This window comes from Ischnura elegans, chromosome 10 (assembly GCF_921293095.1).
Source record: "Ischnura elegans chromosome 10, ioIscEleg1.1, whole genome shotgun sequence".
NCBI classification, from domain to species: Eukaryota; Metazoa; Arthropoda; class Insecta; order Odonata; family Coenagrionidae; genus Ischnura; species Ischnura elegans.
Window position 1 is genome coordinate 66,070,339 of NC_060255.1, and position 15,007 is coordinate 66,085,345.

General features: G+C 36.3%; 1 protein-coding gene across 2 annotated transcripts; it reads right to left on the minus strand.

Moving 5' to 3' along the window:
* Positions 1-120: 120 nt before the first annotated feature.
* LOC124166907 (flap endonuclease GEN) lies at positions 121-14,155 on the minus strand. Of its 2 annotated transcripts, none has more exons than XM_046544616.1 (10): positions 13,866-14,155; positions 13,617-13,797; positions 12,646-12,735; positions 12,445-12,541; positions 10,374-10,584; positions 8,161-8,367; positions 6,194-6,365; positions 3,826-4,005; positions 1,649-1,793; positions 121-1,140 (listed from the first exon to the last, which is right to left on the minus strand). In XM_046544616.1, exons 1-10 carry the CDS (start codon positions 14,015-14,017, stop codon positions 473-475), a joined length of 2,103 nt encoding a protein of 700 aa, XP_046400572.1. In that variant the 5' UTR covers positions 14,018-14,155; the 3' UTR covers positions 121-472. The 2 variants fall into 2 exon arrangements, with proteins under 2 accessions (XP_046400572.1, XP_046400573.1); XM_046544617.1 differs by having other exon boundaries at positions 13,617-13,733; positions 13,866-13,956.
* Between the last annotated feature and the right edge of the window lie 852 nt (positions 14,156-15,007).

Here is a 15,007-nt window from a genome sequence, read left to right on the forward strand (position 1 = left end):
GAAAGCTCTCACTTTGCTAAAGCAATCTTCCTGCTTTGCATCAGCTACGGAACCAGTCAAAACTCACATTATCTTTTTATAAATAAGGTATTAGCATGAAAGAAAGAAAAAAACGTCATAAACATTTGTAAAACATAAATTTTTTTGCAATATGGGCAATGAGTTACCCTCACCAGAATTCCAGTACATATTAAAAAAAGACCGGTTAAAAAGTTCTCCTACACAAGTGACCATGAGTCAATACCATTATGCATTTAAGTAATGCAAGTCAATTAATTTATATTTGAGGGGTGGATGTAAACATTTTCGTGGTAGTTAATTAGGCATAGAGATGGCTTTTCTATTACTGTAGAGACAACAAAGTCTCTATGATTAGATAGCTGATATTAAACCTCTTTTTGTAGTTGCAAATGCAAATGGGATTCCATTTTGATAAAGAATTATCCATTCATTTACTTGCATTACTAATTTATTATGGACTTTGTAAGAAAACACTAGTACCAAGGTCAAAATTGGGTTCAGAAGATCGACCTTCCATGGCAGGGGTCACTTTGAGTTCATCATCATCAGTGCTATTTTTGTCTACTTCATCTCTTTTAGTAATCTTTTCCAAGTCAACATGTTCTAACTGCTGACATAGCACCTTAATATCTTCATCGTAAACGCACATTTCAGCAACTGTGCTTTTTGTTTCCTTGATGAATTCTACTTGAAAAAGATTATCTTCACACTCCACATCATCAGAGGTGAGCCTTGAATCCCAAGGTTCACTCATATTGCACTTAGTCAATAACTCTTTTTCTCTAGTAACAACACCATGTTCTTCGTGAGAGCTAGAGTTTCCTTCAACAATCCCATTTATAATGGCCGACAATTCTAAGGGATCAAAATCATCGTCATCCAAATCTGAAACAGGTTCCTCATCAGAGGAAAATGAGTTGTCATTTTTGATAGAAGTATTACCCAACATCTCGGTGACACTGATTATGGCAGAAGACAAAGCACTGTCTTTTTCTTCAGTTGTACTATTGCTATTATCACTCGACTTTTTGTCAAAAAATTGACAAATATGGCCCCTTTTACGCCCAGAACAACTGCACCCCTTGCTCGTCTTATTTTTGATGGTTGATTTTCCACCTCCTGAAACAAAATGTAAACTTTTCATTATTCCAATAAAGATTGTGATATTATGAAACCAAAATGAATTGGCAATGCAGCTTTTGCTAAGAGGAAGACATATTAAGTTAAATTACAGCATCGTAGAGTTAAAAACTTTCAACTAATATTTTAAAAAATTATATCATCAATTGTCGATGAAGAAAATTATTCAGGTTTAATGTCTGTGTGACTGTATTCAGCCATAGAAGGCCATCATCACGTACAATGTGCAGGATAAAGTGAATGATAAAGGGATTGAAAAGAAAATCATATTTATCTGAAGTATTTAATGTTGGTGATGGTAGAGTTATTTTTAAAACAAAAATTTGCATGCATTCGAACTGACAATATTTTCCATTGAGACTTTACAATAATTGATTTTACACTAAAATAGTGATCATGAATACATATATCTCAAATGTTAATTGTATCTCGAGTTGATATGATTTTATTGCTGGGCCAACTAGTCTTGACTGCACAACATACGTACCAACTTTTGGTTTCCCTTTTCCTTTGCATTTTGCTACGAGAAATTCTTCAGATAATAAAGAGTATGCTTTCTCAAAAAGATACACAGGCTCCAAAGTTGAAAATATGGTAGTCTCCAATATTTTGGGCACAATCTTCCACTCGACCTAAATAAAAATAAGGGAATAACAATAGCATTGTGCGTAGCCTTAATATATGTTACGTACATAAATGGATCAAACAATGGGTAAATTAAAAGTGAACCAGCAGAATAAATAAGTTGGAGGTAGTTTTATGATGTGGAGCAACTTCATTTCTAAGGGATATCTTGTTATTAAATGAAATTCAAAACTAAATTTATAGAAAAGGGTTCCACATTCAGATAAAAATGTCAATCATATCACAGAGCATTTCATTCAGTGAATTGACGTTATGCATACTGTCATCCTACTTCCCTAGCAATAACATCCATAAAAGTTTCATCACTTCCTTTACAGTTGTGAGAGTTGAATGATAAGGGAACTTAGCAAGGCAGCACTTCCACCAATGAGTTGTCAATACACATGTAGTTGTTTTTGTGGTAGGCTATTATTTTTAGTAACATGATGAGAACCTGGATAATTTAAAGTCTAAATATGGTCGTTCACTCAGGCCTGAAATCAGAACTCATTAAAAGAATTCAGTAGAGAATGAATGAATGTTTACTATGCTCTAGGATAACCTACAAGAGCAAAGAAAAGAAATTGCATATACGTATATCTGAAAACAAATATAATTTTAAGAAAATATTCCATATCACCAACACAAAAAAGAATTATTTTCTGTTTTAAAGAAATCATGGCAAGGCTTTACAAGAGAAAAATGTTTGACAACAACACAACAAAATATTCACTGTCAATAATTCAAAAATATAAGTTTTAAGAAATCTTATCGAACACTTGGAAAGAAAAATGGTAAACAAATTTAAAACCTAGTAATAAATAACAGTACAATCTTTCTTTGAAGCATTGAAGGGATTGTGGTGATTTGATATATAGCGATAGGGAATTCCAGAATCTAGAAGCATTAAGTTGAAAAGAGTTAAAAAATATTTTGGTGCGGGCTAGAGGAATTTCAAGGTCAGGATTAGAACGGGTGGATATGGCAGTAACTCTCTCACGGCAGGTGAATCGTTCACACAGCAATGCAGGTGCCTAATTTCAGAATATGGAGAAAAGAAGAGGAAAGATTAATAATAATTTTTTATTAGCCCAGTTGATCCAAGAAATTGGATATAGGGCAAGTCAAGAATACAAAATACTACAAACTCACAATATGTACACACAATCAAGGTCATATACAGAAGAATGGAGAAGTAAAATAATTCGTTTTAAGCAAATATCAATCAGTACAAACTCACTATAAAAAGATTTTTAAAAAAATATTTTACAAGTATTTACAAGATTAGTCATGATGTAAAATAAAACTCAAAAGTTACCTCCCACTTTTCCTGAGTTTCATGGAGACATAATTAGATCATTAAATCATACAGGGAAAACTGCTCATTGGAGGATGCAATCACTCCCAAGAATGTGAACAACAAAAAACCATTTAAGGCCATTGTGCCAAGTCAGGGAGTAACTGAAACAGAGAGTCTCGCTCATCAGGATTTTGTGAAGTCGTAAAGTGCTTTGTGAAAGGGGTTAAGGTTATCCAGCTGTCAGTTTTTTAAAATGGGAAATCGCATAATTAATCAATTTGACTTGTTATTATTTTTTATTTTCCAATGCAAATAATAAAAATAAGTCACAGAATTTAGTGTCTAGGATAAAATTCTTTCTTCTAAGAACTTTGATTTTTTGGTAATTGCATTGGCAATGGTGGCATTGTATTTTGGTGGCCATCTTTAGCACGAATCTACATACATATTTAATTTTTATTTCTGATTATTGCACGAAATACTCTTCCAAACATGATGAAATTGTAAGAAAAAATGCCTCGTAACCTGGTTCTGAGCTATCCTGGAAATTTAAGAGTACAAGTTAGTCGCAATGTAGTTGAAAAATCGATAGCAAGATTTTGACAAAACTGAGAGAGCCCAAGTGAAGTTAAGAAAAATGTTGTAAAAAGTCGACAAATCATACACTATAAAAGACAATTGCTTGCCAAAGCTTTATCTAGACTTGAGATAAAATAAGAGACATAATTAGAAATATATACCTCAAAACAGAGGACACCTTTGGAAATCCTTTTCTTCTTGATTGTGCTGGGTTGAACATCATAGGGATGCATTACCTCCTGAGCCTTAGTTCCCTGCATAACCTTCCATCTTGTTAACAGGGGAAGGAACTTGGCCAAGGAATAATCTTGCTGCCACCCCAGGTACTTTTCAGCAATATCCTAAAAAGATGCCGAGACCTCAAAATGAATAAATTCAGATGGTCACAGAGTTGCGGACAACCTAACTTTCTGTTATCACATATGGCTCTTTTTTATGATATTTAAAATCACTAACTTTAAAAGTTTAACACTTTAAAATTATGGCAGTGATAATTTTTTCCTCTAACAACGGAAGGTACCCTAGCATCGACACAAGATCACGTTGAAACCTAGCATTGTATGATAGAAAATGACATTTTAAGAGATAAATTTCTTTGCTCAAGGGTCTAATAGGCCTCTCTTTTTGTGATACTGTCAATAGAAATTACAAATAAAACGCCTATATTCCTTAAAAACGTGACACAATAATACTGCAAGCCACATTAACATTAATCTTACGTTTCAAGGCTCAAGGAAGAGCACGGACAGTGCTGTACAGCTATAATGTTATGGTGTTGTAACGTCTTGGGTTACATGACTTAAGGCGTATAATTGGTACTTTCTACCAAAAATATCCCAATAATTAAGGCTCTCTAGGCACTTGAGTAAAATCATGTACGTATCCCTAAAAATTTCATTTTCCATCTGCAAAGTTTGAACATGATCTGAAGGTAACACTTGGGTTCTCAACCCTTGTGAGTATAGGCATGTCTACAGCATGTGCAATGGCACCCACATGCAATTTCCAAGGGGTGCAGAAATAGCATTGAAAAGCCAAACAATCTTTGCCAATCAAGAATATATTTGTACAATAAGATCACTGTGGAAAAGTACTAGGTCTATTCCTTGAAATGCTATGGATGTTCAGAAGTGACAGCCAAAGTTGTCTATATCCCACATAGCACAAAATAGTATCTACTAGATGTCTAGAAAATATCTAGAATGTCTTCAGCTAATGTCTAGAAAATTTCTTGTAAAATCTTCTAGATATTTTGCAGATATCTGAATGTCCGCTTTATGATATCTACAAGATATCTTGAAGAAGATATGTACTTTCTAGACATTCATATTCAAATTCGATCTGTTGGGAAAATTCAGGATAAATGACTAAAGTATAATATTTTTCAGTATAACCAGGAGGGTTTATTTTCAACTGACAGCCTTCTGGTGGAGCAAGAGGTGATGGTTGGGTGTCTTCTGGGGATTCTTCCTGGATATAGGAACCTTTCTGGCTTCACCTCTTTCTAATGGGGGCTTCCTCCTCCGATTCCAAATTTGAAGTTTCCAAAGCAGCTTCAAATCCTCACAATTTCCTTTTAGATTTCTCAAAGGACTCTGCAACATTATCAATGAATGTTGATTGTCTAACCAGTATAGGTCTTGAAGAATTTTTAATGCAAGTTTTTGCCATCGTATTTAAACACCTTCATCAGGGCTATGAATGAACGAGTACTACATAACTGTGATACGTAAAAGGCAATGGCAATATTTGTTACGATAATGAAAAATTATTTGTGAATTAATTATAAAAAGAAGGGACCAGAATTTTTACATACCTTTTATTCCACTGAATTGGATTTGTTTATTGATGGCAACTAGGCTGAGATAATTCATAGTTAACCATCAATTTTGATTAATTAAATAATAAATTTTGCTTAAATAATTATTGATGTCAAAACTGTCCGCTTCTTTAGTGCATGTGTGTACAATGACTTTATCTATCCATCCACCGAAAAGCATCGCAGTTACAGTTTTTTTTTCAAGATTGAGGTGCTATTTGGCTCAGTTCACTGGAAATACAAAAAAGAGCCGCCACTCAAAAAAGATATTCTCTAGAAATCCAGTAGATATTTAAAATATCCAAGATATTGAAGATATTTTCTAGATATCTAGTTGATATTTTGTGCTACGTGGGATAAGCTAAGGTTAGTCAGGGGTAGATTAAGGTCGTTATTTTGGGGGAGAGGGTGATTCATGACTTTCCGAGGCCCCATAGTGGCTTGCAATACCTCTCATCGATAATGCATCTGAAGTTTGACATGCCTTAACTATAAGCTTTTATATACCTATTCATCAGTCATTAAATTTTTTTTTAAAGTTGGTGAAACAAAAAATTTCCCTGGAGAGCCACCTTATGATTATCATCATTTCAATTTTTCCAGAAACTGCAAGAAGGGGCGGGGGCACTTAATCCTTAGCCACTGAGGTTAGGATGTGTATACATATTGGATCTCATAGAATCCAATATCCAAGCATTTCCACTACCTACCAAGAAGTGAGTCAGGTTTGGTTGATTCCATGAAATATCCGAGGGTTTCAGTGGAACAGTAAAAGGCACAGGGGCTAGGAATTCATCAATGATTGCCTGAGATGGAAATCCAGGATACGTCACTGCTTTGGCTCGAACTTTCAACTCTAACATGAGTAATTTCCTCTTCTCTCTGTCAAAGTAGGTGTTTTCTTTAGTATTAACCATGGGGAATTCAGGACAACAAGAAATCAAAATTTCATCACCAAAATAACTAAAGAGTACCTGGTAGCAGATCTGTTGTAAACTGCCTACAGTTAAGAGTTGATTCTAAACAGTAACATATTCAGCATGGTATTACCAATACAAGATAGGTCGTTGCACATCTAATGGTGACATTGGAGTTAATAATTTACTATGGAATAATTCAGAATCTATGTATTACAAATATTTGTATTACACAAAAAAGTTAATATTGTGTAGGCCTGGACTCAATATGGGATGAGAATAATGTAGAAATTAAATTTCCCATAAACAGCATCTTATTGCCACTAATACCATAAATCTGGAAATTGCTATATAAATTATATTACATTAAAGGTTGGTATGCTTACAGTGAGTGACAGAATTGTCGTGATGCCATTTTGTTAATCTTTTCACAGTGAGGTTTGTTACAAATGGTAGTGGCTTCTTTACAGTAACATTTAAATTCTAGCAAGACACACATAAATGGAATTTCTATTTCACAGTGAAAGTGAGAATATTTCATTCTAGTTTGATTTAGACTTGATCGGAAAGAGGCACTTCATTAATATTTATCAAGAAAGTCTTGTGACTAAACACATTTTCATTCAATCGACTCTTTCACATTCTATTTGTAATTTTTATCCAGTCTTACTTCAATAGAAGAAAGAAAGTGACCATGACATAATTCAATTGACATACGTGACAGCCAAATGATTACCAAAAGTTTATCCGAGTCTCATGTTTCTACCTCTGAGTGGCATGTGATATTGTGTGACACACCATCTCTGTCTGAATCTTGAGCATAACCATGTTCTCGTGCACTGTGAGATAATATAAATATGTATACGTACTCAAACTAAAACAAAAACCAAATGCCAATTAAAGACTCTTACCCTAGCCCTTGGTGGATTAACACCTGTCTTTGCCTCCACATTGACAATTGCTTAAGGCATAAGGGTCTGGGGGGGGCACGTGCCCCCCCAGACCCTTAAAAATATGCTAGATTTTTAATGCGGTCCCATTATCATTTCGTTCGATTTGTACGACGAGGTATCCTTGTGCCCCCCCCTGAACAAAATCCTGGATACGGCCTTGCTTGTGCCCCACCCAGAAAGAAATCCTGGATCCGCCCCTGGCTTAACACACTCAATGCGGATGCCTTGAATTCAAGGCATCCCGCGCTAGCCTAGGACGCGGATGCCTTGAATACAAGGCATCGGTCCCATTAGGTTTCTCGGCCCGCCATCTGCCTCCGCGTCTTCTACTAGACCCTGCAATTGTGCCCAGCGTCTCAATGTGTTTTCTCCTGTGACTGGATACAAGACGTTTGCTTGCAGCAGATTTTTTGGTTTATTTTTATAATAATATAATTATTATAATTTTATAATAATATTTAATATTTTATTTATTAATAGTGCAAATTTTAATAATTTTGAACTATGTATGATTGTATACGATTAAGGAAGACATAATATCTGATATTATTGCGAAATATTTTTTCCGCGTGGCGGTGCGTTACGATAAATTTTCTCAGCATTGAGTGTGTTAAGGCAATTGAAAAATCAGTATTGGAGATATTTTACTAGCCAACTTTAATTGGCACTTGGATTTCCTGTCTTTGTACATATTCACTTAGCCAATTACATAGTGGCTCAACTCAATAATTTCACAAATAAATCAGTTGTGAATCCAAGATATTTTTTCCAGATACATTAGAAGAAGGAGGAAATCAAAAGACTTACACTGACACGCTGAGGAGAGAGTTTTCTTTAGGGAGTTTCTTTTTAATTTCACAGCCTTCTTGGGAACCACAGCTTTTACAGCCTGCTCGATCATGTCTTCCCAAACTTCCACGGTGACCACATAGGATACAGGTTGTACCACTCTCAACAGCAGCAACTTCCTCCTCAAGTTTACAATAATATGAGTCACTCTTCCAAGATTTTAGCCTAAAATAGCAGTTTGGAAAACACTGGTAACAATATTTTGTTATTTTTAAATTCTATGACTATGTGTGTAGTTCCATACATGTATCAGTAATTTTGACTATAGTTTCCAGATACTATTTTGCAGGAATATCACATTGCATGACTGTATTAATATCAGAAAGAGACAAAGAAAGAAGGATTTTCAAGGTTTTTGCATAGCTACTACTGATAACTGTAGGTTTTACTCTGAGTACGTAGCCAGAGGGAAGGGGGGAGCTTTGGGGGCATCAGCCTATTTCGAAAGTTTTTTTCTGAAAAAAAATTTTTATTCCGAATATTTTTTCTTTTGTGCCAACTATCCTTGATACATATCTTTATCTTTATTCATCCACGGCGAGGATTGGCCCTCGCGGATGTTGTATACAACACATTTATAAAAACATTCGATACAACGAAACATACAAAACATGTACATTGGATCAAAACATTAGAAACACATACATTACAAAGATTACATTTAAAATAAAAGAGAAGAAAAGTCCAGCTCAAAATATTCATGAATTGAGTACAGTGGATAATTGCACAGCCACTTTTCCAGCACATTTTTCAGTCTAGTGATGCTCACTGATCTGGCTTTGCTGGGTAATTTATTAAATAATTTTACTCCCAAATTGTCAGACTGGTTGTTGGTCTTAAACAGCCTACAGTAATTAATATTTAGGCTATTTTTAGCCCTAGTGTCATGAGAGTGGATGGTGGATCGTATGGGGTAGGTTTCTAAGTTATCTTTAATGTGCTGAGTATATGCTGAGTAGACATTAGTGCAAGGGCACCTATTGTCTGACACTCCAATTTTCAATATAGAGTAGTATATTAGAGCATGAATCTTGGAAATGAAAATCACAGAGAGCAATATCACCATTATCTTTGTGGCAGTAAAAAGACACACATGCATGACTAGACTGACTGCAGGCCCTCTGGGCAGGTAGAATGAGAGCAGACTGTCCCTTTAGAAATAACAAAGTTGGCTATTAATTCCATCATAATGCAAACGAAATTAATAGCTGATATAAGAAAATGTATGGTTTTCCTATAGGTGCTATAATTGACAAATTACTTTCAGTCAAGGAAACTCACAGACCAAGCACCCCCTCCCCAAGAAAAATTTATGGTTGTGTGTCTCAGTGAAACCTTACCACAAAGGAAAATAAAACTATAGAAGTATTGGACTTCATGGGCGTACCTAGTGAGGAGAAGGGGGGGGGGGCAGCTGCCCCCCCTTAGAAGCTAAAATCGCAAAAGTCTTTAAGCAAAATCAGTAATGAATTGAAACGAAAATATTCAACAAATGTTCTTTAAACCCATGAAAAATTATACGTATTAGTATAAGATATGTAACAAAAATAAAACTATTTTTTCAAGGAAATAATCTCATAAACTAATAAAGCACTGTTATAATTTTCTGAAAATGTTAGTTTCATTCACCTTTTCCATGCTATAATGTCACAACTTGGCTTGCCCCCCCCCTTGACCATGGCATGCCCCCCTAGACCATGGCTTGTCTCCCCCATGATCCTGGGTACCCCCTTGTTGCACTTCAGGCATTGTCTGCACCCGACCTCCTTGTGAGATGCCAAAATTACACTTTTTCTTAATTTTGTAGCTATTGCCATTTAGCAAGATAAGATGCTAAAGACATGAAACTAATAGTGTCTATACTATTCATGATAACTTCTGTGCTGCGACATCAAGTTAAGTGTGACCCACTGGTAGGTCATGCTGCCTATGATGAAACTATTTCAACTTGAGGGATTTGACCCTAACAGCAGGCCTAATCCTTTGTTACACTGGGTCTTTAGAGTTAGAGGTATACCCAAGTTTATTGCTCACGATGCAGTCACTTCTCATACCCTTCATGGGCTATAGCCAATTTTCTTTCTTTACAATGAATTCAGGAAAATCTGTGTCGGTTATATTTGACGACATGCACAAAAGGGTTAATATACATCCTCATTAGAATATCCTACCTGTAGAGGACATTGCCGAACATCTTGGAGAGACCAATTATGAGTTGGCTAGCTTTTTCTATCCCAATTCCGGCCACGCCTCTAGCTCCACTTTCAGATCCATCTTGATAGTCACAGCCACAGAGCAAAGCTAAAGCCACAAGTGCCTCACGATCTAGGCCTAGGAGCTCTTGAATTCGAAGCATGTCATATGAATCCACAGCAAAACCAGCTGTGAAATAGAAAGCAAAAAATATAATTTTATGCAGGGCAAGGTTCAATTATACGAAGAAAATTGCCTATGTTATTGATGAGTATTCCATACAACAATATGGACAAATACCACCAAAGGAAGAAATTTGTTATGAGAAAACTTTTGAAAAAATTGCAGAGGAAAATTCTATATCCTCAAGCTACCTTATTTTTTGTCATCAAGCATACCCACCCGAGGAAGACAAGTGGTAGAAAAGGCATTCAGAAGAGCAGCTTTTCTATAGGATACAATGCTGCAATCCATGGGCACACAACTTTGCAGCTTATGCAGCTGCTACACCTTCTCAATGAGCTATGGTGCACCCACAACTTGACATTGAGGAGGTGGAGCATCAGTTGTCGATCCACTGGCACAAAGTAGGTTTGAATTCTGATCAAGGCAAACGATTTTTTCTAGGTGGAATTTTTGCAGTTAACATGAACGTGCACCTGGGTACGCCCTTGTTGCACTTTAGGCATTGTCTGCACCCGACCTCCTTGTGAGATGCGAGGTGACTTTGTCCTGAAAAGGTTTTGAAATTGAATTTTCCTCTTGCTGCTCAAAAAATTCTCATGGATTTGAAATTGAACACAAGACCTTCAGCTTTCTAGGCCACAATGCAAACAAATACACTATGCAGGGTCCTGAATTCCCATGTCAATGGCATTGAGGCTCATGGTTCTAGTTTTGTGGTTAAGTGAGCTACCACTAACATCACCAGCCAGTTCCTCAAAGAGTATGCATAATGGCTTGGTGGTATAACTGGTAACATATAGGAGCAGCAATTTATTACTGAACAAGCCAAAGTATTAATTAGCAGCAACACTTTGTCTGGTGAAAAAATCTTTAGGATTAATTTTCCATTTGCATTTACAGATTTAAAGCAACATCATTTTGCTGGTTTTTCTGCTACTCTCATCAGGTATGTGCTATAATTCCTCCTTCATCCTCTATCTAATATAATGACAGAAAAAACATGAGGAAGTTAGCTGTAGCCAGCCACTTTGAACAGTTAAGCTGAAATGCACAATGAATCCCGAAAAATGATATTTTCATGGGAAAAAATGTCTAAAATGTCTAAAAAAAAGGAAGCCTATGGATAATAGGTTGGTTTCCTATTATTTTTTTATTGCCTAAATCGAAAGATTATTACTCCTGGAGTACGTATTTCACGCTTTTAGATTTTTAAATGATGATATCTATTTTTCGCAATAAAATGAAAAGTGAAAATTTTCAAGCGTGCGAAAACGCGACGCGTAAGTATGAATGATAGGAAATCTCCCCGTGCGACGTATTTCTGGTCCCCGCTGCCGCCCTGTGAGGTGACCTTGAGGCGAGGCTTAGCGCTGATACGACGCAGGCTGCTAGCGGGTAGCTGAGTGCCCTGCTGGCTGGTAGCGCTTGGCTTATATAAGGATTATTAATACCTTATCAAACGAAGGAAACTTTCAGACCTTAGCCAGTTTTAATAGGTAATTATTAAGAGATGTTTCCCTGAGCTCTGTGCCTCATGCATGCATTGGTAATCTCAGACGATGTAAAACTCCTATCTACTCGTACAGAAACTAGGTCCCTGTGATGTCACGTGGAGGGGCATCGCATGGGCACCAATCTGGCCCTTTTCAAATGAGGATAAAAATGGACCAATGCCATTCGTCTAAACCGATATTTCTAAAATCAAATAATTTGTATATTATGAATACACTAATGGTGGGTAACGGATCGCAATCAACGCCTTTCATTTTCTTTGATGAAGGAAACTACCTTATTGCCTTCCTTTGGAGTTTTCACACTGATTCCAAACAGTCAATATGCTTCCACATAATTTCAAAAACTTACCACCCTTACTACTGCAAGCAGCAGAGAAGTTACGGTAAACAGTTTTTGCACCATATAGAAAGCAGTCACTGTCTTGAGTTATACAGCCATCAACAACCTGTAATAACAAGGATTTTAAGTATTAGAGAGAAGTAGGGGAGCAAGAGACATAAATTTCACTATGAAAGAGGACAATGAAAACATCTCACATGGCAAACTCACCATGGAATCATTAAGACGTGCACACATGGCTTCTGCTTCTCCAGGACTTGGCACTGAACAGACACCTAGTGCTTCAAGCAACTTTTGGCACTGAAAATTATTTTTGGCGATAATCAGAATGGTAACACAGTAGCAAATCACCACAAAATATAGTTTGCTAATGGTAAAAAAGGTTTCTCAATGATTGGAGTGCTACTACATATGAGTAGCCTGACCAGGTCAACAATAGTCGAGGGCCCCGAGCTTCGGGGTCCTCCTCAATGCTAACATCTATCATGAGGCGTTTATGAAAGGTGTAATATTAAATGACTCAGATTACATGAACCAAAGTATTTTGCAATTATAAAATTCTAATTTTTCATTAGCTGCTTCATTTACAACATAGAGTGAAAAATGTTATATAAAATCAAGGGAATATAAAAGAGAACCTGATGCTTTTTTGAAAGGAATATTATAGAATTTTTTTTAGAATTCAGTTTTGTACACACCCTTTCACTGGGGTCAAGGGCAGTGGCAAAGCGAGGGGAAAGGTCCGACCCGCCTCCTTCCCCTCCCACCCGAAGTATAAAAACTTAATTACTTTCCTTCATAAAAGAAAACAAAATATTGAAAAATCATGAATTTACAAATGATTTCTTAGAAAATAAAGTTTTTTCCGATAGTGAAAAGTGTTAAAATTAGTTTAATACACGCTAATCAAAATCCTTTTTATAAATTTTCCCCCTTGGTTTGGACCCCACCTGAACGGAATTTTTGGCTACCCCACTGATCAAGGGAATAAAATTATTCACATGTATCCATGTTCATTTACCCTTTATTGGCAACGAAGGATTTATTAGGAATAAGCAAGCAATGAGTCTGCTCATATAGCACATATATGGCCAGGAAAATATACATAAACTAGGATCACAAAATAATTTACACAGAGAAATTTGCCAGGAATCTTGTTCGTTCATAGGGATTATACCAACCTGAAGTGTAATTCCCTTCAGCCTAGACCTCTTTATTTTTCTATTTCCAGGATCTCCGTCACACACTCCATTTATCCTCCTTCGAATTTCATTTTGTTTTATATCTGGCGCCTCTCCCTCAAGGACAAACAGAGGTCGGATTCCCAGCATCAAGAGGCAAGAAGTACGAAAGAATAGATTTCTACTTACAATTCGTAGCAATAATTGTCAGTAAAAGTATCTCATAAGTTATAAGCAATATTAACTTACCGCATGTACGGTCTTAACACCGGAGTGCACTGGTTTTGGCTGTCACATATCCAACAACTCAAGTCAATTGCTACTGACTGTCCTTGAAGCTCCCACAATGACTTCTTCTCACATATTGGAGCAAGGCATGACCACAAGTCTTTTACTCCCATGATAATTAGCTTATGAAAAGTTCCTACGATACCAGCTAAAAGTGGAATAGATAAATTTAAAGGCAGTATCAATTGCAGCACAACCAGCTTGTGTTTGTAAACAATGCATCAAACTGGGCGGGAAAGCAGGAAACAAAAGACAAAACAAACGCACCGCCAGCAGATAACGGCGGAATATCAACGGCGGCTCGAAACTCTCCTTCAGAATTTCGGATCGAAACTCATCTACATTATGAGGTAACACATCAAATATTATGTAACACCCATAGCCCATACAGATTTTCATTACATAGAGATACCACGAGTCCACAAATATTTGCTCGCCCACCCCAAATCAAGGGCATGGAAAAATAGGTGATGTGAATGGGAATATATTTTTTCCCGAAGACTGTGCCCGGCCTTCCGCTGTGATAACACCCCAATCGTAGAAAAAAATGTTCAAATAAGGGATGAAAATGAAAATCGACAACGTAAGTACTTTTCCCCTTTGAAATCTAGGCCCGGGGTAGCCCACACCACAGCCTGCGGCACCAACTAAAAATCTTTAAAAAAATTTAAATTATTTATTTTCGGTGAAAATTAAAAGAAGTTTACCATAATTATTATTATTATAGAAGAAGTAAAAACACGACGATATCACCGTTTTAATATTTAACCGAAACAATTACGGCACTACAGGAAAATAAAGAACTAAGCCAAAAAAAATCGAAGTTAATTTTAAATGTGACATTTTCTAAGTTTTCCATGAGAAATTCAGATCAAAACTTATATATATTACGAGGTAAGACACCAAAGATTACGTAATACCCGTAGCCCATACCAATTTACATTGCACAGGGATACCACGAGTCGACAAATACTAGGTCGCCCATCCCGAATCATGCCCGTGGAAGATATGTAATATTAACGGAAAAATATTTTTTCCCGAAGACTGTGCCAGGTCTTCCCCTTAGATAAGAGCTTAATCACAGAAGAACATATTCCACCGAG